Source organism: Caretta caretta, chromosome 6 (assembly GCF_965140235.1).
Source record: "Caretta caretta isolate rCarCar2 chromosome 6, rCarCar1.hap1, whole genome shotgun sequence".
NCBI lineage: Eukaryota > Metazoa > Chordata > Testudines > Cheloniidae > Caretta > Caretta caretta.
This window is the reverse complement of record NC_134211.1, coordinates 107,411,298-107,435,420: the sequence shown is the minus strand read 5'-3', so window position 1 is coordinate 107,435,420 and position 24,123 is coordinate 107,411,298. Positions and strand designations below refer to the sequence as shown.

The 24,123-nt window shown below is 39.7% G+C and overlaps 2 protein-coding genes across 6 annotated transcripts in view; one reads left to right on the top strand and one right to left on the bottom strand.

Moving 5' to 3' along the window:
* The window catches only part of CCDC85C (coiled-coil domain containing 85C), a 165,556-nt gene extending 156,588 nt beyond the window's left edge, over nucleotides 1-8,968 (top strand). For all 3 annotated transcript variants that reach the window (XM_048855485.2, XM_048855483.2, XM_048855484.2), the window contains 2 exons: nucleotides 3,233-3,331; nucleotides 5,267-8,968. In XM_048855485.2, coding sequence (XP_048711442.1) covers nucleotides 3,233-3,331; nucleotides 5,267-5,356 — 189 coding nt within the window. In that variant the 3' untranslated portion in view covers nucleotides 5,357-8,968. The remainder of the gene's footprint in view (nucleotides 1-3,232; nucleotides 3,332-5,266) is intronic.
* Nucleotides 8,969-9,122: 154 nt separating this feature from the next.
* The window catches only part of CCNK (cyclin K), a 31,045-nt gene continuing 16,044 nt past the window's right edge, over nucleotides 9,123-24,123 (bottom strand). For 2 of the 3 annotated variants that reach the window (XM_048855474.2, XM_048855476.2), the window contains 3 exons: nucleotides 15,046-15,079; nucleotides 14,137-14,232; nucleotides 9,123-10,498 (listed from right to left, as the gene is read on the bottom strand). In XM_048855474.2, the coding sequence (XP_048711431.1) occupies nucleotides 9,891-10,498; nucleotides 14,137-14,232; nucleotides 15,046-15,079 (738 nt within the window). In that variant the 3' untranslated portion in view covers nucleotides 9,123-9,890. The remainder of the gene's footprint in view (nucleotides 10,499-14,136; nucleotides 14,233-15,045; nucleotides 15,080-24,123) is intronic. The other variant, XM_048855475.2, reaches the window with a different exon arrangement.

Sequence of the window (24,123 nt, the reverse complement as noted above, 5' to 3'; positions counted from 1 at the left end):
TTCTTGGCAACAAGGGCACACTGTTGACTCATATCCAGTTTCTCGTCCACTGTAATCCCCAGGTCCTTTTCTGCAGAACTGCCGCTTAGCCAGTCGGTCTCTAGCCTGTAGCAGTGCATGGGATTCTTCTGTCCTAAGTGCAGGACTCTGCACTTGTCTTTCATAGAATCTTCGTTGAACCTCATCAGATTTCTTTTGGCTCAATCCTCCAATTTGTCTAGGTCACTCTGGACCCTATTCCTACCTTCCAGCATATCTACCTCTCCCCCTCAGCTTAGTGTCATCCGTGAATTTGCTAAGGGTGCAATCCATCCCATCATCTAGATCATTAATGAAGATGTTGAACAAAACCGGTCCCAGGACCAACCCCTGGGGAACTCTGCTTGATATCAGTTGCCAACTAGACATCAAGCTGTTGATCACTACCTATTGAGCCCGACGATCTAGTCAGCTTTCTTTCCACCTTATAGTCCATTCATCCAATCCATACTTCTTTAACTTGCTGGCAAGAATACTGTGGGAGACCGCATTAAAAGCTTGGCTAAAGTCTACCCATCCAGGGACTCGTCTTCCTGGATGCATGGATGCACTGGACTTTGCTAAAGTCAAGGTATATCACGGCCACTGCTTTCCCCATATCCACAGAGCCAGTTATCTCATCACAGAAGGCAATCAGGTTGGTCAGGCATTTCTTGCCCAGAGTGAATTCATGTTGACTGTTCCTGATCACTTTCTTCTCGTTCAAGTGCTTCAAAATGGATTCCTTGAGGACAGTTGCCAGGCTCCACCCTAAACTATAGCTGCATTTCAGCTGGGGATGAAATTATTCCTGTATATAAGTGTGTGCATGTGACAGAGAGAGAGAGAGAGATACAAACATCATGGGTCAGATTTCTAGGTAGCGTGCACTGATTTATAGCAGCTGAGGATGTAGTCCAGTGTTTGTGTGCATATATATTTTTAAGCTTCTTTGGGGTCAGATCCACAGCTGGTGTAAATTAGTGTAGCTCCGTTCACTGAGGTGAAATGCATGTGCCATATTATGTTACAGAACCATGTGATAAATGAATTTAACATGCACCTTTGACCTCCTTACCTGCCCACTGTTCATCAATACAGCTCTGCTAGGACTTTCTCTAATATTCCAGACCACTCACCCGCTTCAGTGTGGCATGGGGTCAGGGAGACAGTTTCTTGGGTAAATGGGTCTGGAGCCATTTGGGGTTTTAAAGGTTAAAACTCTCAACTTCTGCCTCTTATTATCCAACAGCATTTAAAAGCCACTTCCATTGAAAACAAAGAAATAAGCTCTACATCCCCTTGACACCACATGAACTTGGGAATGTAATTTAAATTTAAATTGAAGTAATAAAAAATATAGTAAATATTCTCCCTTTGAGACTCATGTATTTGAAAGATCGCTGACTGATAGAATCAGATATGGAAGTTTTAATTAATCTACCCCAAAGTTGCCCTGGACATTTACCCTGTGGATACAGCCAGTATTTGCTTCTTGCAAGATATTTCTGGTGATCTGCACTGGAATTTGATTGCACAGGTTGTGTTGCTTTCACAGCTGAGAGTTGCAGGTGTACTGATTCCAAACAAGCTTGTTCAAAGTGTGAGTCCAGCTGGATCTATAATTAAACAATTCCTTTTTAATAGAAAAATAGACATTGTGTTTGTCCGGGCTGGAATGTCTTTCACATGCTCCATTAAAAAGGTTAATCTAGGTAAAGTTAATGTTTGTGCACAGATTCCACTGGTCGCAGATATATTGGTTAAACTAGTGGTTGGTACATTTTTAAAAGAAGTAGGTTAAGGGCCCTAAGAGAATGACCTAGTTTTATAACTGAAACATTTAGCGTACAGCAGGATTTCTGTGCTTGACCAAATCAATGAATAATCTAGGCTAGTATCCTGTTTCTATGAGTGGTCAGTGCTGGATGCTTCAGGAGTGAAATCCATCCTTGTAATGAATCTAATCCTGTAGTTCATTTGCATGCTTACACTAACGCACACACAAATATACCTGCTGTAAGGGTGTATGTGTTGTATGTGTATTCCTTTAGCACAAGAGAGAGGCAACATGGTGAGTGGCTTAAAAATCTTATTTCCAGGAGTCTGAGGTGACCACATTATGCGTGAGTAACAAAGCCATGAATGAGTTATGTAGGTCATCCCAAACACACGTCAGTAAAATGACTATTTAGTGTCCTACCATGCTGTGCTTTTATTCATGCAACAGATTTGACAGAAAAGGCTATTTAAAAAATGTTTTAGAAGGTTTTTAATATGTTGGTGCTATTTTTGTGTGGGGTCTCCACCTATAAAGGCAGGTGGCTTTAATACCATGAACCCTACTTATCTGGACACCAGAGAAAAGGAAAAACTCTTTTTAGCAAGCTCTAAGCATTATCTAAAATCAGTTTTTTGTACATAAAAATAATGCAATTTTAAAAAGACATTGTCAACTTGACGAGATGCAGTGAGTCAAGAAAATGAGTTACAAGTAACTTCAGATACCCACTTCTCCCTGAGCCCCCTGCCAATTTTTGTACTTTTACAATCACATTTTCCTGTTTGAAAATGCTTTTCTCTCTCTTGTTGCTGTATAAAAGACCCACTGGCACAGTAGGAGAAAATGAATGGCTAAGGCCCACAGTCCTGCAAACGTTTACACGTGTGAGTAACTGCATAAGTATCACGGCCCAATTGACTGTTACAGGAGAGAGAATTAAACTGATTACATTCACATAGGAGGAGACAGTTCCTGCCTTGAGGAGTTTACATTGGAAGGCCTTAACTTCTTTAGTTAGGGGTGTGATTTGTTTACAGGTATAGTTAAAGCAGTACAACCCTTCATATGGATGTAGGTATAACGGAGTCTTATACCAGTACAGTTTATTCATGTACATTCACGGGACTAAGCTATACTGATACGAGCATCTTTACCTGGTAGAACTGCATTCACGCTGCTTTAACTATACTGGTTTCAAACCAACATAGGTGAAGTGGGTATAGACAAGTGCTAAGGCTCTGCTCCTGTCCCTGATAGTCCATGGGTTGAGTGCTGCACCCATTGAAGGGAATGCATCTCTTTGTGGGAGCAGCAGTTTATAGCATTGGGGATGTGGCAGACCACATTGTGTTAAATCCCAGCTAGTGTTCTTGCAGAAGATGTCATTGATCTTTGAGATGTATAATACTTTGGCAATCTGTTTGTTTGTAGGTCCTTGAAGTCCATGAAAATTTGGACAGGCAAATGCAAGATAACTATGAAGAAGACCTGAGTGAAAAGGAGAAAGCAATTGTTCGTGAAATGTGCAATGTAATAAGTCTTTATTTGTAGTATTTTATATAGTGTTATTTTGGTCCTAATGTTTTGTAACATCTGGTGTGTGTGTGTGTGTGTGTGTGTGTGTGTGTGTGTGAGCGTGTTTTGAAACCCACAGAGAAATTCAGTCATAAGGAAAACTTAATCAAAGCTCAATTAAATTCTGTATGGGCAGGAGCCAAATGTCAAATACCTGAACACTTAATTTGATGCATTTGCACAGAAGAAACCTAGGGCTGAGCTTCCTTAAAGGATACGGACACCACCTGTCCCACTCATTTCCTGGTAGAGAGTGGCTTATCCTATTAGGGCTGATGGACAGTTATGCAACTGTCTTTATCTGGCTAGGAGGTTTCAATTTTCAGCCCTGTGTACTGATCTTGGTTTGTAAGCCCCTGAGAATTATACAGTCGATTAAAAGCATAGGTTGGTCCTTTTGCCTTAATTTATACGTTTTAGGGTATTTAAGTCGTAGAAGTGGAGTGACCGTAATCTGATGTCAGAATTAGAATCCTCTCGTTTGAATCCATGAGGGGTGATTACACGTGATTTTTGGCACCCGCTAACATGTTTGGCCTAGCAACCACATTGTATATGGAGGTTGCCACATATTGTAAACTGAGCATTTATGCCAGGACTTTGCTCTGGCTGAGGTGTGGCTGCTTGCTGCTGCTCTGCTACCTTTTATTCCAGGCAGAATGATCTAATAAGAAAAATGACTTGGGTACACACTGCGGATGAAAAGTGAGCTTTGTATTGCTGTTAAAACATTGCTCAAGCTGAGAGTCATGTGTTTTGGAGGATTTGACAGTGCAGTGTTTCCCAGAGCAGGGACTCCTGTGGATATTCTCTTTGAAATCCATATTGCAGGTCAGAATATCAGTGAGGCCTTTTTGGTGCATGAGAATTTCAGAGGAAGCAAAACTCTCTGAAAACTTTTTGAATAGGTTGATGACAGAGTGTTTCAAAACCACTGGAGTGGCACAACGGTGCAGAAATGTGATATGACTTTATTTATGGAAAATATGAATGTATTTTTTGGTGATGACATTTTTACAAAGATGTTGTTGGGCCGGAAGACCAGAAACTATTTAGTGTGGATTTTCTTCCTTTCCCCACCCAAAGCATGAACAAATTTAAAGAGCTAGCCCCAAATTTGCCCCTACATAATCCCACCCTGTCAAAAAACAGGGTTTAAAAAAAACTTTTTAATTCCTGAATATACAAATGCTATAGTTAATCCTCTGCAGAACACGAAATGCTTCACTTTAAGGCTCCAAGATTGTAGGTAAATCCCTGCATTGAATAACAGTGAGCTCTTGGTTTGTGGGCTTTGTTTGGGTTTTATTAATGCCACTTTCTTCTAGCAGAAGGGAAGATGGAATGTTACGACTCCAGGACGGCACCTCCGCAAACTTGTGGGTTGGATGCTGGGTATTTGTAGAGATAAACTGGAAGTGGCTCTTAGATCTACAGCAACATCCTTCTCAGAAATGTTGCTAATTCTTGTCACTTCCTCTCTTGCTTTCCTCGTGAGAGCCCCACTTTCCGCATTGGTCCTCCTCTCTGTGTTAGCCATTCATAAAAACTGCTTTAAAGGGAGTAGTATCTGAACTGGATGGGATCTTTTTCGGATGATATCTATTGAAAGGAAATGTCACTTTTTTAAGAATGTCAGTGTTTGGTCTAACATTGAATTTAGCTTCTGAACCTAATGTATTAGTTTTATATCATTACCTATGGCATAATAGTTCTAATTTCAAGAGAGAGAAGATGAACACTTCAAATCCTTTAAATTGTAATTTGGTGCATAAGTGCCATCTAATGGTCAGATGTAGAACTGCAACTCTGGTTTGGAAACTGCCCATTTTGACTTCTAGACAAATAATGTAGCTCATCAACTGCAATCTTTTCCCCCTTTTCCCACAGGTTGTCTGGCGAAAGTTGGGTGATGCAGCAAGTTCCAAACCATCCATCAGGCAACACCTTTCAGGAAACCAGTTCAAGGGGCCATTGTAGGAACGTCACACTGAAAACTAGAAGCAACTCTATAAAGAATCAGAGAGGAAGAGAGCTCTGTTTCTAGCAGCCAGTTGGGTTTTTTTTTCTTTTTGGTAACTGTCTATAGTGTAAATATGGCAGCTAAAGGCTTAGCCTCCAGGCTACGATCTGGAACCAATATTAAATGGGTTAACCATCCTATAATCACAGACTTGTGTCACTTGTATTGTAGTGCAAACCTGCTTTGTTGTATGGTCTCTATGTAGAATTACCTAACAAGAGAATTTCTAGGAGGAAAAATGGAACCCTGACCTGTGAAGAAGTTATTTTGTGTTGCTTCTGCCCACCTGCTTGTTAATTGATTCATAACTAGGCTGGTGGCTCTATGTAGCATGTTTTTGGATTCTCCCAAGGAAACAAAAATCTGAATCAGGTGGCTTATTGGCTGTCCCTTTACTGAGCTGCTAAAATTGCTTGGAGGTCCTTATTTTTGGAGGATGATATGCAACTATTTTCAAGAGCGATCATATAAAATACTTTGTGGAATGCTAAAACACTGAAAGCACCTTGTATGTTGTACCGTATTGACCATGACACAGGTCCATCGCAGGCATGCAGAATAGCTTGAGCCTCCATTTCAGCTGCTCGTGACCTGATTTTAATGGAACAAATGATACTTAGAAGATTTCTGCAGTCACAATGTGAATAATTTTAAGTCATTTAGCCACAATCCAGTATGACTATGGTAACGCTGTTCCTGTAAAACTCTTACTGTTAAATACTTAGGGAAGAACAGCTTTCCTACCAATGTGGCTTACAGTTTTAACAAGAGAAGTTTCTCTCTTGGATCCTAGTATTTCAGTATTGACATTCACTCACATAATAAGGATTTGTTTTGTAATGTCCTTGTGGAAATACTGAACTAAATTGGTTACTTCATGATGTAACCGAAGCAACAGCCATTCAAAGCTGTGTAAATGCTATATCAACAGAAGCCCTCAAATGAGGCTGCTGCTGCCATTTAAGCTTTATTTTTGTTAAACCAAAATGGAGTGTTTTTTTCCTTCTAACTGCTGTATGTAAAAATAGTGGGACTTATATTTTGGTATTGTGAGTAGCTGCTTGTGGAGCTGTAGTAAGAGGTTGACCCCTTTCGGTTCCATCTTGTCACAAGATCTGGCCCTGTGTTTCATGAGGTGTTCTTCCCCATTCCCCCCCAGTAGTCTACGGGAAACTGGACTGTTAGTAAACCTGCCATTGTAAAATAAAATAATCTTAACAGTACATGCATGTAGATCTCTTCAAAAATGGCATTGGTTTTGGTGCTTAGTTTGCCGCTTTAATGTTGCCACTTTAGAAAAATCAGTCACAGCTACCTAAATGCAGTTGAATTAGTTGAGGTTGTTACTATTAGATACATTTGTTTTGCATTAGCGGAGTTCTTGACTTTGATTAGCGTGAAAAACCTACAAATAACTGTTACGTCAGTCTTGCAGGTTCTAACACAAGAGAGTAGTCCCACTGTCTTTAAGGAGCCTACTTGCCTGAGTAAGGAATTTGCAGGATTGAGCCATAAAGAAACAGAAACAAAATAAAAATTAAGCAGTAAGTAACTGTAGCTTAGATTAAGAATGGGCCCTGGTAGCTGAGGTCAGTGAGTTATTAGAAACTCCCTCAACAGCAGTTCACTTCCCACTAAAGCATACCTGAGCTCTGTCAGCCACTATTGAGCTTACTAACTGTAACTCTGTACTAGGTTTATGCAGTCTGTGTAGCCTGGCAGAAACTAGCCTAGAAAATGGCACACTGTCTACCTTTTGAGATGACCTCTAGAGCATTCTGCATTTCCTCTTCTTAGCTTTTCATTTTGACCCTTTTCAGCCTGTTACCATCTATACTATCCATCAGTTTCTTTTCTTTCTTACTCAACTATTTTCTTCATATTAAGAGGAGGGGAAAAGCATGATTTTTTTCCTTCCAGAATAAGGCAGCGAAGAAAGGTTTAATTTCCCCTCTGAGCTATAAAATGTACATATAACTGCTTAATCAATCTACTGAAAAGGCCATTGTAATTATGCCAGTGTCCAAACTCTAGATTGAGTGTTAGGAGCAGAATTGAATTACTTCAGCAAATTTTCAATTGAAGCAGCAGAAGTGTTGCCAGTAAAGCCTGGAGTGTTATTTGTACTGATAATGTGCTTCCCGGTCTCTGAGTAGATTAGCCTAACAAATAAACATTTAATGCTCCCCCCCTCTCAACAGGACCGAGAGCTAAACTAGCACATTTACTCCTTTCACTGCCTCTGACCTACTCGTCCAAATTTACTATTAATCAGATATTTATCACAAGCCATTTTGTGGCTTGAAGCGTTGTCCGTATTCTGGTTTCAGCTGCAGATCTCAAACTCTTAAATAAAGGGGAAACAGCACTAAACCTGAGGCGTGTTGTATGGCTGTACACCCCAGAGAGCTGGCTTAGAAGACAGCCAGTCTTTTAGTTAAACCACTGAAGAATCCTGTTTACTAGTAGGCTAAAACTATATTTTGTATGATTCTACTTGGCAGCATAAGCCCCAAATGCAAGATGTGCATTGTTGATTTTATAGAAGTACATGAGAGTTAGTGCTGTATGTATTTTTTTTAAAGTTTGCTACTCTTTGTATTTAGCTCCATTTGAGCAAAAAAAAAAAAAAAAAAAGGGTGTCTTCCTGGGGGAAAAAAGACACTCACATTACAGAATGACTTGGGTGCTAAACTTTCAGTTGTCTGAAAAGATGTTTTATATGCACATTTAAATTCACTCTTTACTATGCTCTAGGTCTACTGTGAAAACTACCTGAAAAACTTTGTACAGTAAGTTTGAGGGAAACCCTCCCCCAAAATGGTGGCCATTAAGTTGATATACATTGGGCTACTGTCCTCAGTCTATTTAGAGGCTGCAAATTCTGCAGCCCCGAGACAAACAAAGCTTCCATTGACTTCAAGTGAAGTTTTGCTGGCCTTAGGAAAGCAGAATCAGGCCCTTAAGTTTTCTTTGAGTGACTAATGTAAACAAGATTTTGAAATGCTGTGGCATAACCAACTTCAGGTGGCTCATTGCACCTTTAATAAGGCTTCTGAGCCCAACGTTGAGACTGGCACATTTTTATCCAAATATTATTAGATATAAATCAGTGTTAAAGTGACCTTTTATCTTTTTAGAAACTGGGTGGGGAAAAAGTACTACTGATCTTTTTCAAAGTGCATGACTGTAAAGTGATAAAATTGTATATTTTTCATAAGGTGGGGAAAGTCTATTTGAACTGCTTTGGGAAATCAGTTTGAAGTTTGATTTCTGTTAAACCTGTGATCTTACAACCCTCCTGTATATGATTTACAAAAGAAACTGGAATAAATTAGCACCCACTGTTGTGTACATAGCAAAATCTTTAGACATTAGCACGCATTTATACCTTTTATTGAACCACTTTGGCTTTCGGGGGGGGGGGGGGGGGAGAAAAAATAGTAATCAGATTTTTTTGATATATGTGTAAAACATTCATTTGGAATATTTTAGTAAAAATGAAGTATGAGATTGTGATAGTGTATACTTTCAGTTGAATAAAATAAAGTACATTCTTTGTAAATGAACTGTGATCCTTCTACATTTTCATAGACCACTGCTGAAATATTCTGACAGTGAGTTAGTACAAGAGGTAAAACACCTTTCCTCTTGCAGCAGTATAAACATGAACAGTAATTTTAGAGACAGACTAGTGGGGAAAAAAGATTTTGGGAAAATCCATTGAATTCAGATCAAGTTTTATTTGGGTACAAGTGAATGAAGCAGTCCTATTTATAAGCAAGGTGTAAATCACAGTATGTTGTTACATTCAGACTTTCACACTTAGAAAATATATATATTTATCTACAGGAATTTGCAAATAGGTGTAAACATACTTAATTTTTCAAGATAGCAGTACATTCCAAAACAAAAACATTAGCAAGGCAAATATCTCAAAATGATTTCTGTCAGCTGGGGGTTGTAAATATATACATATTAAATAAAGTAGCTCTGATGCTTAACATTAAGTGTCACAGGAGAGTTACTTAATGAAAATGAACTTTTTTTTTTAACTCTAGATGGAACTTCAGGATATCTGACTATTTTGATATTCAAAAGTAGGCACTGACTGCTAGAAGAAAATTTACTTCTTACTGATATAAATGAGCCAATATGGCTGGTTAAAGTCACTAGTACAAAGTAACCCAGTGCTGGAATAACTCAAAACAATTTAGTCAGACAACTTAGTTTTAAATCAAATGTACAAATTTAGATTTTTAATTAGCTCTGCCGTGTCTATATTAAAAGCCTATATATCTTGCCATTAACGATACTGCAAGTAGGTCAACTAAGATTCCATTTCACTGTTCCATGTCTTTATATACTATACCAGAATCTAGATTATACAAATTACTTTCCTATTTATCTTTACAATATGGTTGCTGCTCAATTATTCTGCCTTTTAAACTATTCCTCAAAATTAAAGGATATTTGTACACAATTCTGATGCTATCTCATCCATGTAGCACGTCCGAGTCCTGCAACAGGTGGCATAACAGGTGGTGGTATTGGAGGTGGCACTGGTGGTTGTCCACCAGGGGGAACTGTAGGAGGGGGATAATTAGCTGGTGGCATTCCCAGCCCTGGAGGTGGATGAGTTGGAGGCAGTCGTGGAGGTGGGAAGTTAGGATTGTACGTAGGTGGAGGAGGGTACCCAGGAGTAGGTGGTGGGATATTAGGGGGTGGAAATGATGTAGGCGGAGGTGGAGGAACAGGTGGAGGAGGGTTAGGAGGATACACGTGAGGATGATATGGTAAGTGAGTTGGTGGTCCATAAGCTGGTGGCAAAGCTCCATAGGTTGGTCCTTCGGTTTTCATCATTGACTGAAGACTCTGATAACCTTCCCCTGACATATAAGAATTTGTAGTGGACATCCCAGTTATGTAGCTGGAAGGTGGAGGTGGTGGAGGACGATGAGGCATAGGTGGTGGCTGATGTACGGGTGCAGGATGAGCTGGAGGAGGAATCTGGACCTTTGGTATGTCTACAGAGTCCACTGTAGTACTTTGCTCTGCTTCTCCCATTGAAACTGCAGTTGTCAAAGGAAGCTTACGGTCTGCAACAGACAAAAAAAGCTTCATTTACTTTTCTGTAGCACAGCAATAAGGACTACCTACACTGCTGTGTTTTTCTCAAAATGTTAACATGTTGCACATAGTAGTCTGCTCTCTTCCAGTTTGTTCTACAGCTAAAACATTTGGAAAATCACATGCAGTAAGACCTTCTAAAGTCGAAACTGCAGATACTCCACAGTGAAAATTTACTTTATTAGTCTTAATATTTATTCCTTCCACACTGCTGAGCTCGTTCAAAACTGTTCTATGACAAGGACAGATAAACAGTTGTGACATGGAGTCCAGTCCAGCAGATGCTTAGAAACAAAGTCAGCCTGTGAGGATGTTACCTTCAAAATCTTTTAACTACTCTAGGAAACAAATGTGATACAGTGAAAAGAATTCTTTTGATGAGTTGGGATTTGTATTTCTGCACCAGTTTTGATTCTTGTGTTAGAACTTTCTGAGCTGATTGAGGCTAAGATTATGGGAAAGTTTACAAAAGGTCACAGTATGTGCTACTGTTTTGGCCACTTCCATGTAAGTAAACATTAACCTTAGATCTGTTAAGAAAAGATGCGACACTTAAAGCTTATTCCTGTCTATGCTGACTATCTACAACCACCTAAAATAAAATGTGTTACTTTGAAATTTAACATTTCTTATTCCCAGGTCTGTTTTTATAAATGATCTTCAGGCACCTTGTAAGAATGTGCGCACAATGCCAGCTTGCAGAAACAGCAGGCTCACGGTGAGCCTTGGTCTGTTGGGTTCTAGATCACTGAACGCTAACTTCATTCGAGAATATCTGGTCAACCAGCCTGCTGACAGCAACAGCACTTTATATGTGGCTTTCCCCCTCATAGTAAGCCCCACGTCCCAAAAGCTACATGCAAAGAAAAATCAGCTAAAGAGCAGAGGCAGCGGAAAAAAACTAACCAGAATACTAGTTTCTAAGTGCAATCACTCCACATGCAAGGGCTACACAGATTTGAGACCGTGAAACAGGGAAGCATTAGGAAAGGGTTACAAAATTTGGGTCATTTCGTCTGAGCATTCCTCTCAAACACTTTTGTCTAATTTCTATTATTCCCTTTCCTTACCTCCAAAAACAAACAAAAACAAATCTTAAACTGGCACAAGATCACACCCATGAAACTTCAGGTTGATTGGACAAAAGTTAGGGGAAGTTAAAAATCAGATCAAAGCTGGTCTGAACTAAGGGCAGACCAATGTCTCTACATGATAGGGCCCAATGGTAGTATCTTCAGAATCTACAGTAGTCAGTTTTAAAATGCTTTACTGATGGAAATAAACTTGTCACACAAAGCTAAGGCACATGTCCTGTTTGTACACAGAATAGTTCAGTTTTATAACAAGGTACAGAACATCTTTTCACTGAAAAAGCGGTATAGGACAGGTTTGCAGAGCTGCCATTTCACCACTGCCCAACTGTTGAACTAAAATGACAGTGCAAAAGAAAGTTGAGATGGACAAGCCTGCACATGCTACTCTTTGGCTGTAGAATAATTGATCACCATCCTCTCGGTAACAGCCCTAACATATTTTAAGACTATCAGGTTCCTCTTCTCCCTCCCCCTTTCTTTTGTCAAGACTAAAACTACTCTCAGTATTTTCACCTGTCCTCATAAGGTCATGTTTTTAAAACCCTTTATTATTTTTGTTGCTCTCTTTGGGACTCTGTCCAGTCTGTCCACATCTTTCCTAAAGTGTGGCGCCCAAAACTGGATACAATACTCCAGCTGAGGCTTCACTGGTGCCGAGTAGAATGGGACAATAACCTCCATGTCTTACCTATGAAACTCCGGGCAATACACCCACAATACTCCTTTGCATTTGTGTATAGACATCTCGGATGTTGAGCAGATTCCCACTTTATTATTGTCCCCTTCTTGCTGTTCCTATGTCCCTATTATAATTTACCATTCTTCTCTCTCCTGCCCATGACTTCTAGCCCTTTGTCAAGGTCACCGTTTTGACAACTACAACCAACAGCAGGATTGTTACCCAGGAGCCAGTGTTTCAGATTAATAAATCTGCCTTTGAGGAGCTGCATTGTCAGTTCTTGAATTTGACACTTGGAGATTTCCTACATCCGTTTACAAGTGATATGAAAAATAAAAAACTTTGCATGGCCAGCATATTATTTTTCCATTAGTTAAAACTTTATTTGCAAAAAGTTCTTTCAAACATCTGACTCTTCCTCATGGAGGGCTAAGTCCATGACAGATTTGAAGTTTAAAATTTGTGAGTAACTGAAAATAGGATGAACGCAAGTTCCTATTCCATCACAACTGTCATAGGAAATGCTGAATTTTTTAGGAGTTCAGTAGTTGAGGTGGTAATATATAGACTAATTAAATATTGTATGGTCTTCATAAAAGGGTGACAGGTGCCATGCTAGCATCAGGCAGTAGCTTCAAATTGCCACATGTAATCTCTCTTCAGAATACACACCTGAGCATAGTTTCTAATTCTTATACAGTGTCAACCAGTAAGGGATGTTCTTTTTCTTGGATGATTTCCCAAAAGAGGGCTTGATCTGCCAAAGAACCCTATAATGCTCCAAAATGCCATATGTTTGTGAAAGAAATTGTACTACTGTGCTTCCAGTGCCTTGATACATTAGCTGTCCTTCCACTGACCCTGAGATATGACATAAATATTTTATAGTGTGTACTATATAATGCAACCTAAAATGACAGCTCTTAACAGGGGACAACAAGAGACAGAAGAATACAGTGGCAGGGTGTGTGCTTAGTACTATAAAGAGGAACAGCATCAGCTTTTCCCCTCTTTCCTGTATAAAATTTCAATTAAGTGTGAGGACTACTGTAAATAATTTATATAAATCTGATATGTGCATCATAGCTGCACATACCCACCTTCAAAAGAAATGCCCATTGTTTTATGACAGTGGAGAAACAGGATCTATTCACTATACTGAATTGTAGAGAAACCAGCCTCTATTCTATACTCAAATAGGTTACCAAGGGAGGTTGTGGAATCCCTGTCATTGGAGGTTTTTAAGAACAGGTTAGACAAATACCTGTCAAGGATGTTGTAGGTATCCCTTCAATTACAGGAGAACCTCTCATGGTTTCTTCCAGCCCTACATTTTTATGATTCTAAATGTTTTCAGGTGCTTGATACGTTTCTCCACAGATTATCCCAACTGGCACAGAATTCTTTGTAAACGTGAAGATTCAAGGTTACAAAGATAGCGTCCACTAAAGTTAACGGTGAAATTGCAAGTCATAACCTTGCTTTTTCAATTAATATTTTAAAATTCCTTTTGGCCTGAAATTTTTCATAACTTGTCTTAAATCAGCTTTGATATTGTTACCTCTAACTAATCAAGTACTTAACCTCAAATATGGCAGATCATAAGAGACTGTTTGGGAGGTCCAGAGAAGTTTTCTGGCCACTATCTCACTTATGCACTCATTGTTCTAATTATACTATCAAATATTTCATCACCTTTCATACTACAATTAATATTATTCAAACCAACATGACACTTTTAGCCCATAGTAGCAAAAGAACAAGGTCAAGCACTTAACTCCAAAAGATCCAATAAGAACAGCATGCCGGGAAATAACTCTTAATAAAACCTTACCTGGAGGTGGGTGGACAGGCGGTATTGGTGGATGAGACGTCTCAATTTTAGGAATTTTAGATGGTGGTGGTTCTGAAAAAACAAATTTGGAAGCCCCTATCAACAAAAATGGAAGTTTAGTTATGGGTCCATCAGCATACTAAAACCGGAAATCCAGAATGGATTTTGGGAAAAGGATTATTTTATGATGTTTGTACTGTGCTGTGTACAATGGGGCCCGGACTTGTTTTCAGACTCCAGGCACTTCCGCAGTATGAAATTTAAATAATCTAACTGAAATCTAGCATCACACATGTTAGTTTATTATTAGGGTCTGTCCACAACTTTTAACAATGATTTTATAAATGGAGACATGGTTACTTTACTACACAGCTAGAAAAAGAAAGAACTGGCCAAACTTGTTACATAGACACAGTTAGGGTATACAGCAAAATAACTTTTACAAAGTAGATACTGGAAGACAATCATGTGTTGGCCTAACTCTCTGACACCAGAAAAACGTGGTTAACTGCCATAGTTACCAAGAATTAACTATGTTGTGTTTGGGTACAGACTGTAAGCCATGCCAATAATTGGCTACAAACATAAGTTATAATGGAGATGGAGCTTTTATAATAGTAATTGTTAGTTTTACTGAGCAGCCTATCTGTACAAGCATAAAGGGACTATGCTTTAAGAACAATTATACTGTACTTCCACAAACAATTTTTTTATTTTTTATTTTTTTAATTGGAAGGTCTATATTTAAGCCTGCATAATCAAGACCAAACAAACACGGTAATTTCTAGACTTAGAAGGAAACTAACCAAGCAATTTTAGAAGGTGCAGTGAATTAGTTATTCTGGCAAACAGTTTTGCTTACTAAAAAAGTGAAAGATAGAATATACATTAAAAAAATACAATATCTACCTGATGCCTTAGTTTCTTCTTTGGGAGATACAGCCTATTTAAAAAAAAAAAAAAATTCACATCAATCTCCAGAACTATACATTATAAAATCTGAATAATTCAAAAATGAAAATGTAATTAGGAAACACATACTGTTAGTACTAATAGGATGCAGTTTATTAAGGCCTGGTATATGCACACGTTTTGCATCAATTTAATTAAGTCTGTTTCCAATTCGAGTGCAAGAACCGTGGTCTAGACAAGCCCTAAACCTTTTTTTTTTTAAACCGAAAGGCCTGTGATGTTCCAAAGCTTTTGAAAGAAACTCTACACACAAAGAACGTTGAATCAGGCAATATGAAGCGGGTCATTTGATTTGGGTAGGAGAGTTAGTTGATGGTTAAAAATCTGAGAGTGTGAACAGACTGAAAAATGTACCTACTGTGTGTGAACACAGAGCTACCTTTGTAATTCTTGTCATTTAATATTTGCATCTAATTTAATTTATTTATAATCTACTGAAGAAGTATCATGGTCCAGTAGACGAAGTACTGACTGGGAAGTTGGGAGACGTGGGCTCTATTTTCTGACTCTGCCTCTGACTTGTAGTGTGAGCTTTGGCAAGTCACTTCACCTCTTTATACCTCAGTTACCCAGTCAGTAGGATAATGAAAAAAATATTTCCCTTTGTAAAGCACTTTAAAATCTTCAGGTAGAAAGCACTACGTAAGAGCCAAGTATTACTGAAACAGCACAGAACGTGGGCGCACACTAAATTCAGAGCGAATGAGATGTTTTACAGACACGGAACATTCTACCACCAAAGTGGCTTGGCGTAGAAACTTCAAATTTATTTTCATTTGTCTGAATTCCTCTAAGTTCTATCAACTTTCTTGCAGACTAAAGTATACACTTGTAGGCTTCCTACCTATCCTGCACCACTGAACTAGCCATCTCAAGCCAATGGAGTTTAAGAAGTTCAGTAACTCTAACTGGAAATTAATGAACACACAAGCTTATCAAGAAATTAAATTCCTTAGCAGAACCAGCCAAGTTACAGAGCTCCTGTGAGAGCCACCAAAACTCCTGCACTAATACTTCATAAACACAGACAACTACTTTCCTGAAGTCTATCCTGAGCCATGCTGCCATGTAAGTGGCAGTCTGCACTGTCTCCAAGACACAGCCAGGGATATTCTGCTTTCTCTAACCCTGCAAACACATTTCCTCCCAATAACTGCAGGATCTTGCCCAAAGAATTTAACTTGACTAGTGTCATTAAGTAAACATTGCAATTTCTTTGGAGTTGGAACTAAATTAAATTCTTTCCTACAGCTTACTGTAGGGGTAAATGATTCTATAACCTCATAAAAATGTTGTCTCTAGAGATTTGTAATAGGGCCAATACTGATATTATATAATTATTTTTGGAGTTCTAGGGTAACTAAACAGCTGCAACCAAAAAGCACAGAATTCAAGATCATTACATTATTTAATGGCTAAAGATCATCTTGTAAAATTTTTTAACTGGGGTCCATGAGTTAGAGGGAGTCTGGGAAAAACAGAATACAAACTTGTAAGTGCAATGAACCGTATGAACTGTAACAAACTATACCATATTTGCTAGCAGTAACTTCTTACTTTCCTGAGCCCAATTGCTAGGGCTGTTAACTGTTCTGTCAGCGTATCCAGAATTTCAAGGTGGTTTTCTTATTATTTTGACAAGAATGTGCCAGTGAGGACAAAGGACTGACCGTTATTTCAGCAAAAGCAGGTATATGTTAGAAGAGCTCCAATTTATGTCTCAAGACAAGGCTGTACACAGGTACACTATAATTTGCATTGTTTTATTTAAATTCTTTGCTGAATTTAGTAACTGAAGTAATATTAGTAACTGAAGCATTCTAGTAACTGAAGTAATATTCAGAGCCCCCTTCAACTTCTACCTTTTCTCCAAAGATTTATTTTGAATGTGTTCTAACTGCAGGTCTGCAAATCAAATTATAATTGCACACATAATTACTGAAAAGGGCACTCATTTTCATTTACCTTCATGATTGAGTGGAGTAAACAATTTTAAAATGGTAACATCTCCCACTCATGTTTAAATGATCCTGTAAAGTTTAGATACGTAAAAAATGAATAATACCAATGATTAAGCAAAGGCAAAGTGTGGAAAGTTCATAAGCATACAGGATGTGTATCACTGTTTTCCTTACTACTTGTTGATTCTTTCAAAGTTATTTATTCCCTATGAAGTCTCATCAGCTTTGAGAGAGACTGGTTCAAAACCATTTTTGTTTAATTGTATTACAAATTCAAAAGCATGAACATGCAAACAAAAACAGGTCAATCTGAAATGGAGTATTGTAAACTGGGTCAATCTGAAAGCAAGTAAGTTTAGACAAATATAATGGAATTCTCAAAGGAGTTCATTTTTAACTTCCCTTTGATTATATGCAGTGGATCCCCTGGTAGGGATCAATTGGATATAATCAAAAAGAAGTTACCTACAAGCTTTGTAAAAGGGCCCTTTATTTCCAGTGCCCTGACTTCCTCCGCTTATCACTGGATTCCCTCTAGTCTAAAGATGGGCAAACTATGGCCTGTGGGACCGTCCTGCCCGGCCCCTGAACTCCCAGCAGGGGAGGCCTACCCCCAAACCCCTCCCCCGCTGTCCCTCCTCCCCTGCATGCCGCCGCCGCGTGGGCAGCACAGCTTGCGCCGCCCACCTCTCAGGCTTTCCAGTAAGCCTGTCCTGCTGCTCTGAGCGGCATGGTCAGGGGGCGGGAGGGGTTGGATAAGGGGCAGGAGGTCCTGGGGGGCAGTTGGGTGGGGTGGAGGTGTGTGTGGGGGGCAGTCAGGAGATAGGGAGCAGGGGGGTTGGATAGGGGGTAGGGTCCGGGGGGGGGTAGGGGCTGGGGGTCCCGAGAAGGGGCGGTCAGGGACAAGGAGCAGGGGCAGGTGGATGGGTCAGGTGTCCCGGGGGGCCTGTCAGGGGGCAGGGGTATGGATAGGAGTGGGGCAGTCAGGGGACAGGGAGCAGAGGGGGTTGGATAAGGAATGGGGTCCCAGGGGGGCGGTTGGGGCAGGGGGTCCCGGGAGGGGGCAGTCAGGGGACAAGGAGCAGCAGGGGTTGGATGGGTCAGAGGTTCTGAGGGGGGCAGTCAGGGGGCGGGAAGTGGGAGAGGTGGATGGGGGAGGGGGCCAGGCTGTTTGGTGAGGCACAGCATTCCCTACCCTGCCCTCCATACCGTTTCGCAACCCCGATGCGGCCCTCGGGCCAAAAAGTTTGCCCAACCCTGCTCTAGTCTAATTTTCATCCTCTCTACTCTACCTGAACTGATCAATCAAAAAAGTCACTAATGACACCTTCCTTTCCAAATCTAAGAGCCTGTGCTCCATTCTAATTCTCTTCTATGTGTCTGCTGCTGCTGCTGATACACACTACCCTTTTCTTCCGGAGGCCATCTCTTCCTTGGGTCCCTGACTAATCTCCTGGTTCACTTCCTGCCTTACTTAACCACCCTTTTGATGTTGCCTTCATTGAATCCTTGGTCCTGCTTCTTCTTTTTCTCTTGCATTCTCAACTCTTCCACCACTAGATATTTCCCCTCCTTGGGTAACCTTACCTACTCCAACTGTCTCATATTTCACATTTACCTCTCTAACCCTGACCTCTGTTCAGGCTCAAACTTCTTTTCCTGCCTCTCCCATATTTCACAACTGATGTCCTAATGCTATTCAAACTAAACAGGGCAAAAATGAACATCCCAACTTTCCTCCTAAAACTCCTCCCCCTCATCCCCTTTGATAATTCCACAACAGTCTATTATTGATGCTGGCAGCAAACTTAGGGTTTACTTTGACTTCTGCCCAGCATTGCCATATCTTGTGGTTTTATCACAAGACCCCCTACACCTGATGTTTCCTAAAGCTTCAGCTCCTGAAGTAATGCAAATGTAAGAATCTTTTTTTGGGGAGGGTTTTTTTAAGCCCTCATGCTTGTGGAACAAAGCTTGCTTGTTTTGTCACGCTGTCCCCATCCCCTCCCCCGTCCCCAGAAGAATTTAGGAGTTTCAGTGGCATTTAGCGGACCTCTGCCATGCTTTGAAAAAAGCTTGCCATATAAATATTCCTCTATTCCCCTTTTGTTACTGAATTTCTCTTTAAGAGGGAATTATATACTGGTCATAGAAGACAGGTCACTACCCCTTCACTTTAGGGGTTTAGAGCAGTGGTTCTCAACCTTTTGGACTACTGTACCCCTTTCAGGAGTCTAATTTGTCTTGTATACCCCAAGCGTCACCCCAGGCTTTGACTTCAGTCCCACACAACAGGGCTTGGGCTTTCAGCCCTGGGCCCCAGTGAGTCTAACACTGGCCCTGGCAATGCCATTAAAACGAGCTTGCCCACAGTCTGAGAACTGCTGATATAATATATAGAACAGTATAAACAAATCATTGTCTGTATGAAATTTTAGTTTGTACTGACTTCACCAGTGTTTTTAAAACAAGGCAAATATCGAGATGAGTTTATATATTCCCTAGAAGGCCTCCACATACCCCTGGTTAAGAATCACTGGTTTAGAGCAACTGAAATTATCGTCTGGCGTCCTGCCACGGTTGTCAAAATGTCTGAATGACTGATATATGAAATTATAAACATCGATAAGGGAAACCACCTAACACTAATTTAACACAAATTCCTTTATTAAATCCCATTTAAAGAAGTATTTCTACAATTACTCTAAAAATGCCTAAAAAGCCTAATAACCAATTTACTACAACCAACCAGTACCAAAACATTTATAAGCATTCGATCAAGAGGCTTACAAATGGGCGAGGCCCAGGGGTGCTTAAACCCATATTGATTGGCTCCAGCATGTCAGGCAGGTAACAGTAACAAACCCTTTAAGAGTTTACTTTTTATACCCATTAACAAACAAGTGATGTCATTGCTTGCTGACTTCAGCTATAAATCAACTTGAGACAATTGATCCTTAGTTCCAGTCTTAATCCTCATAAGATTTACAGCCCCCTTTCTTCCCTTATCTTCTCCCCCACTCCTTGCTTACCAGCAGAACAGTGCGAAGACTTGGGTTGGTTTCTTTTAAGACAGTTTTTCTTTGTCTTGTTACTGCCTCTCTTTATTTTATTAGTTACTTTTGAAGCGATACATCCTGCCCACACTACTAGTAATACTACTTATTCTCACGACCTTCTTTTACTTGCTGAATGGGGCGCTCTTTACAACACACAGTATATCCTTAACCAAACTTAAGCTAACTTTAATTCTTTCATTTTACTCTTATCCTACTCTTAGCCTTATCCTATGCCTGTTATAACATCCCTCTGTGTGGCAAGCATCCTCACTATCCCCTCCAAACCCTGTCTGAAAAATTTACTTTTGCCTTGCTTTCCACCACTGTTATCCACTCCTGTACAGTCTAATTCCTCCACTTTGCCCTACTTCAGTCTGTGTTTAGGTATCAGAACGTACGATTTTCTTACTCTGTAATGACTTATTTGCCTTACTTCACATCCCTCCTTTCCCTTGGCTAGCCTCATTTCTGTTTAATTTAGATGGGACACCCTTGGGGGCAGGAAGCATGCCTTTAAATCTTTATAAAGCTCCATGCCAAGTTACAGCAAAATCTACATTGTTAATAAACTGTGAAATCACTAGCTTCCCATATCACACATATGCAAAGCAACAATAATTCCACTTTGCCAGGGTAGATGGGTATTAAAATGCAGAATAAAACTAGCAGATTAAGCAGCTTTAACTGATGCCAAATTATGATCCCACAATGTTTTAAATTCTTTATTAGCACCAAAGTGGCACACAAAATGAAAAGATCTTCCCTACATGTGAAATCAAAGAAGCCATTTTAAATCTGAAGTGATTCCCCTTGACCATCATGGAGATGACTTTTGAAGTTGTTTGCTCTAATTAGTCAAATGATCACTTCAAGCAGCAACCAAATTCCATTTTATTAGGTTACTCTGTATTTATTCACAAGTCTAATCTTGCAAAAATAATTTCACCATGATGCCCCATCATCATGGATTAAGTGAAAGCAGCTGATGGAGGAGACAATTAACAAAATGGGTCAGACAAAATTTCACACACAGAAGATCTGTGACTAGTTGTTTATGTAAAAGCAGTATGTACTAAGTGTCACCAAAGTGCTTTTTCCAATCACGTCAGTGAGTGTAATCTTTTTTCTTCAGTAAGTCACTGAAAATCCTTTTAACCATTCTTGAATGTAAGATGTTGCCTGTTACTAAAATCTGTTTATAGAAATTTATTTTAATTAGCTATTTAGTTGTGTTGCTGACCAATATCCCAAGTTCCATAGTAATATTATTTTCTAGTACAACACTTGAAGTTTGAGAAGAGTTCATCGACAGTTTTAAAATGAGGCAATTCTGCAACATACAACAGAATCTCAGAGTTATGAACTGACCAGTCAACCACACAACTCACTTGGAACTGGAAGTACAATATGGTACCACATTAAATGAACTACTAAAAATATAAAGGGCAAATTTAAAAAGAGATTTGACAAGGTAAGGAAACTTTCTGTGCCTTTTTCATTTAAATTAAGATGGTTAAAAGCATCTTTTTTCTTCTGCATAGTAAAGTTTCAAAGTTGTATTAAGCCAATGTTCAGTTGTAAACTTTTGAAAGAACCACCATAACGTTTTGTTCAGAGTTACGAACATTTCAGAGTTATGAACAACCTCCATTCCAAAGATGTTTGTAACTCTGAGGTTCTATTGTATGTGCACCTGTATCTTTGAAAAATTTAATCTTCAATACAAATGTATCAGCCCCCAATAACATAGTTTAGTTTACCATTTAAAGGTAGTTTTTCTCAGCAAAACAACAATGGGAGAGATTATTGGATATAGAGACCTTAATCAGCTGAATGTTCACAATTTAGAAGAGGTGCCAGATTTAGACAGACAGGCATTTGGAAAGGTTTTATAAATCAGGGACCAGCTTCTCAGCTGATGTAAATTGCCATATCTCCATTGTCTTCAATTGAGCTATGATGATTGACAAAGTGGAGCATCTGGCTATGAGGAATATACACATTTCTCCTATAATGTCTTAAGTGGCAGTCATGCAATTTCCTATTTACAGACACTGGTAGAATCTCTTAGTAAGGTTTAACTTAAAATGTTTTTGGGGCACAAACTATGAGTAAATCCTCTAAGCACTATGCATCTTATTGCTTCCAAGTCATGAATTTCCTAGCATGGAATAAATTTGGTACACAAAGCATAATCTGAGCTATTGCACTCTCCTGCTACAACTCCCACATCTTTACACCTCTAACTTTTTATAGGCTTTAAGCTTTTATAGGCTTTTTTAAAATCTTGCTCTACAAATTATCTGGGCTTATTAGTCTCCCTTCTGCATCTGTTTACACTCTAGGCTTCTGCTAGGTGGGCTCAAATACCGTTCTCATCAGATCTCCAACTAAGCAAGATCAAGCCTGCTTACTACTTATATGAGACTGAAGAAAACTCCAGGTGCTGCAGGAAATCATGCTGTTGATTCAGTAGCTATACCCTTGTTCCTCCAGAGTTAATTTATGAATTCATGCCTAAGCATGGGATTGGAAGCCTAAAGCTGCTGAAGATGCATCCTTTTAGGAAAGGCCTAAAACAAATACCCAGACTATTTGGGGGAAGGGGGAGGAATACATTCTGGCTACCTAAAATTCCCCCTAAAGTTTCAATTGAATTTGGTATTCTTTATTTTCCATCTTTAACTACCATGTACTGCCAATGTGCAATGTTACAACAGTGCTGCCATGTTCCACTGCAGACATGGCTTTGTTTCAGCAGTAAATGACATTCTATGTAAAATCTAAGATTCCACAGACCTATGCATTAACTTTTTCTGGCTGCTACCTCTATCTAGACTTTGGCACACTCCTCCTCAGCCCCAAATCTTTCACTGTATTGTCTGTTGCTTTTCTCCAGAGCTGCTACCTGCTGTTCTCTCCAAATCAAAGCTGCATTAGCAGTAATACGTCACAAGAAGACATTAAGAATTTATAAGAAAGAGGGGTGGGAACATCCTAAATAGCCCGAAAAAACATACCAGAGGCTCTCGTGTGAATAACGCACTTGTTATTTCACTGCTGTTTGAATAAATTATCAGAAACATAAATGCAATAGAGACAATAATTTAGTTAACTGCATATCAAATAGAGGTCCTTGACCCTGGAATGACTTTGGATAAGCGTGCAGCTGGAATACTTATGAGGTTTTGTCCATTGTGTAGGGTGTTTTCTTATTTTAAAAGAACAGATGATACAGAGCACAAGACATGGAATGCATAAAACTGTGTCTGTGAGATGAATTTTTTTTACATTAGCATGATGAAAATACGCAAAACTTAAGTGGTTTGTAATGGGGTGCTGCCCTCAAGCATGCCCCCTTGTGGCCCTGCATTACTCTCGGCACCTACTCAGGTTTTCAATTACAGGCAGGCCTCAGACTTAAGACATCATTGGCTCCTTACAATTGTGTCGTAAGTCGTAACTCGGAACTGCAATCTACTCTATTGTGGGACCAAGTGTTGCAAACTCAAAACCTACAGTCATAAGTCAAATCAGTGTGTCAATGTAGAAGTGTAGTAAGTGCCGTTTGTCTTAACTCGAACGTCGTAAAGTCGAGGTCGGCCTGTACTCAATCCAGAGTAGTTCAAAGCACACACCTGCTTCACTGGGGCTGTGTGCGTGAGTGTGTGTGCGGGGTGTCCTAGTTTATAAATTCTGTCTACAGAGTGTGACTTACTCCTTTAGTCACTCCCACTCCAGGTCCACAGAAGAGTCCTGGTAGGTTTTTACTGCCCCTGTTCAGGAAGCAACCCAGGCCCTTCCTTGAAGTTGGGTTGTATTTAAACAGTTTCTTTCCCTTTAAGACAGCAATCCTGAGCTGGGTTGTAATTTAAGTCAACTGCAGAGCCTTACACAGCTTCTCCTTCAGCTGGCTCCTTTCTCAAATTAGTTTCCAGCATCAAAGGGTTCAGCAGGCAAGCCTTCTGCCACTGCTGTCTTCCCTGCTATGAGAG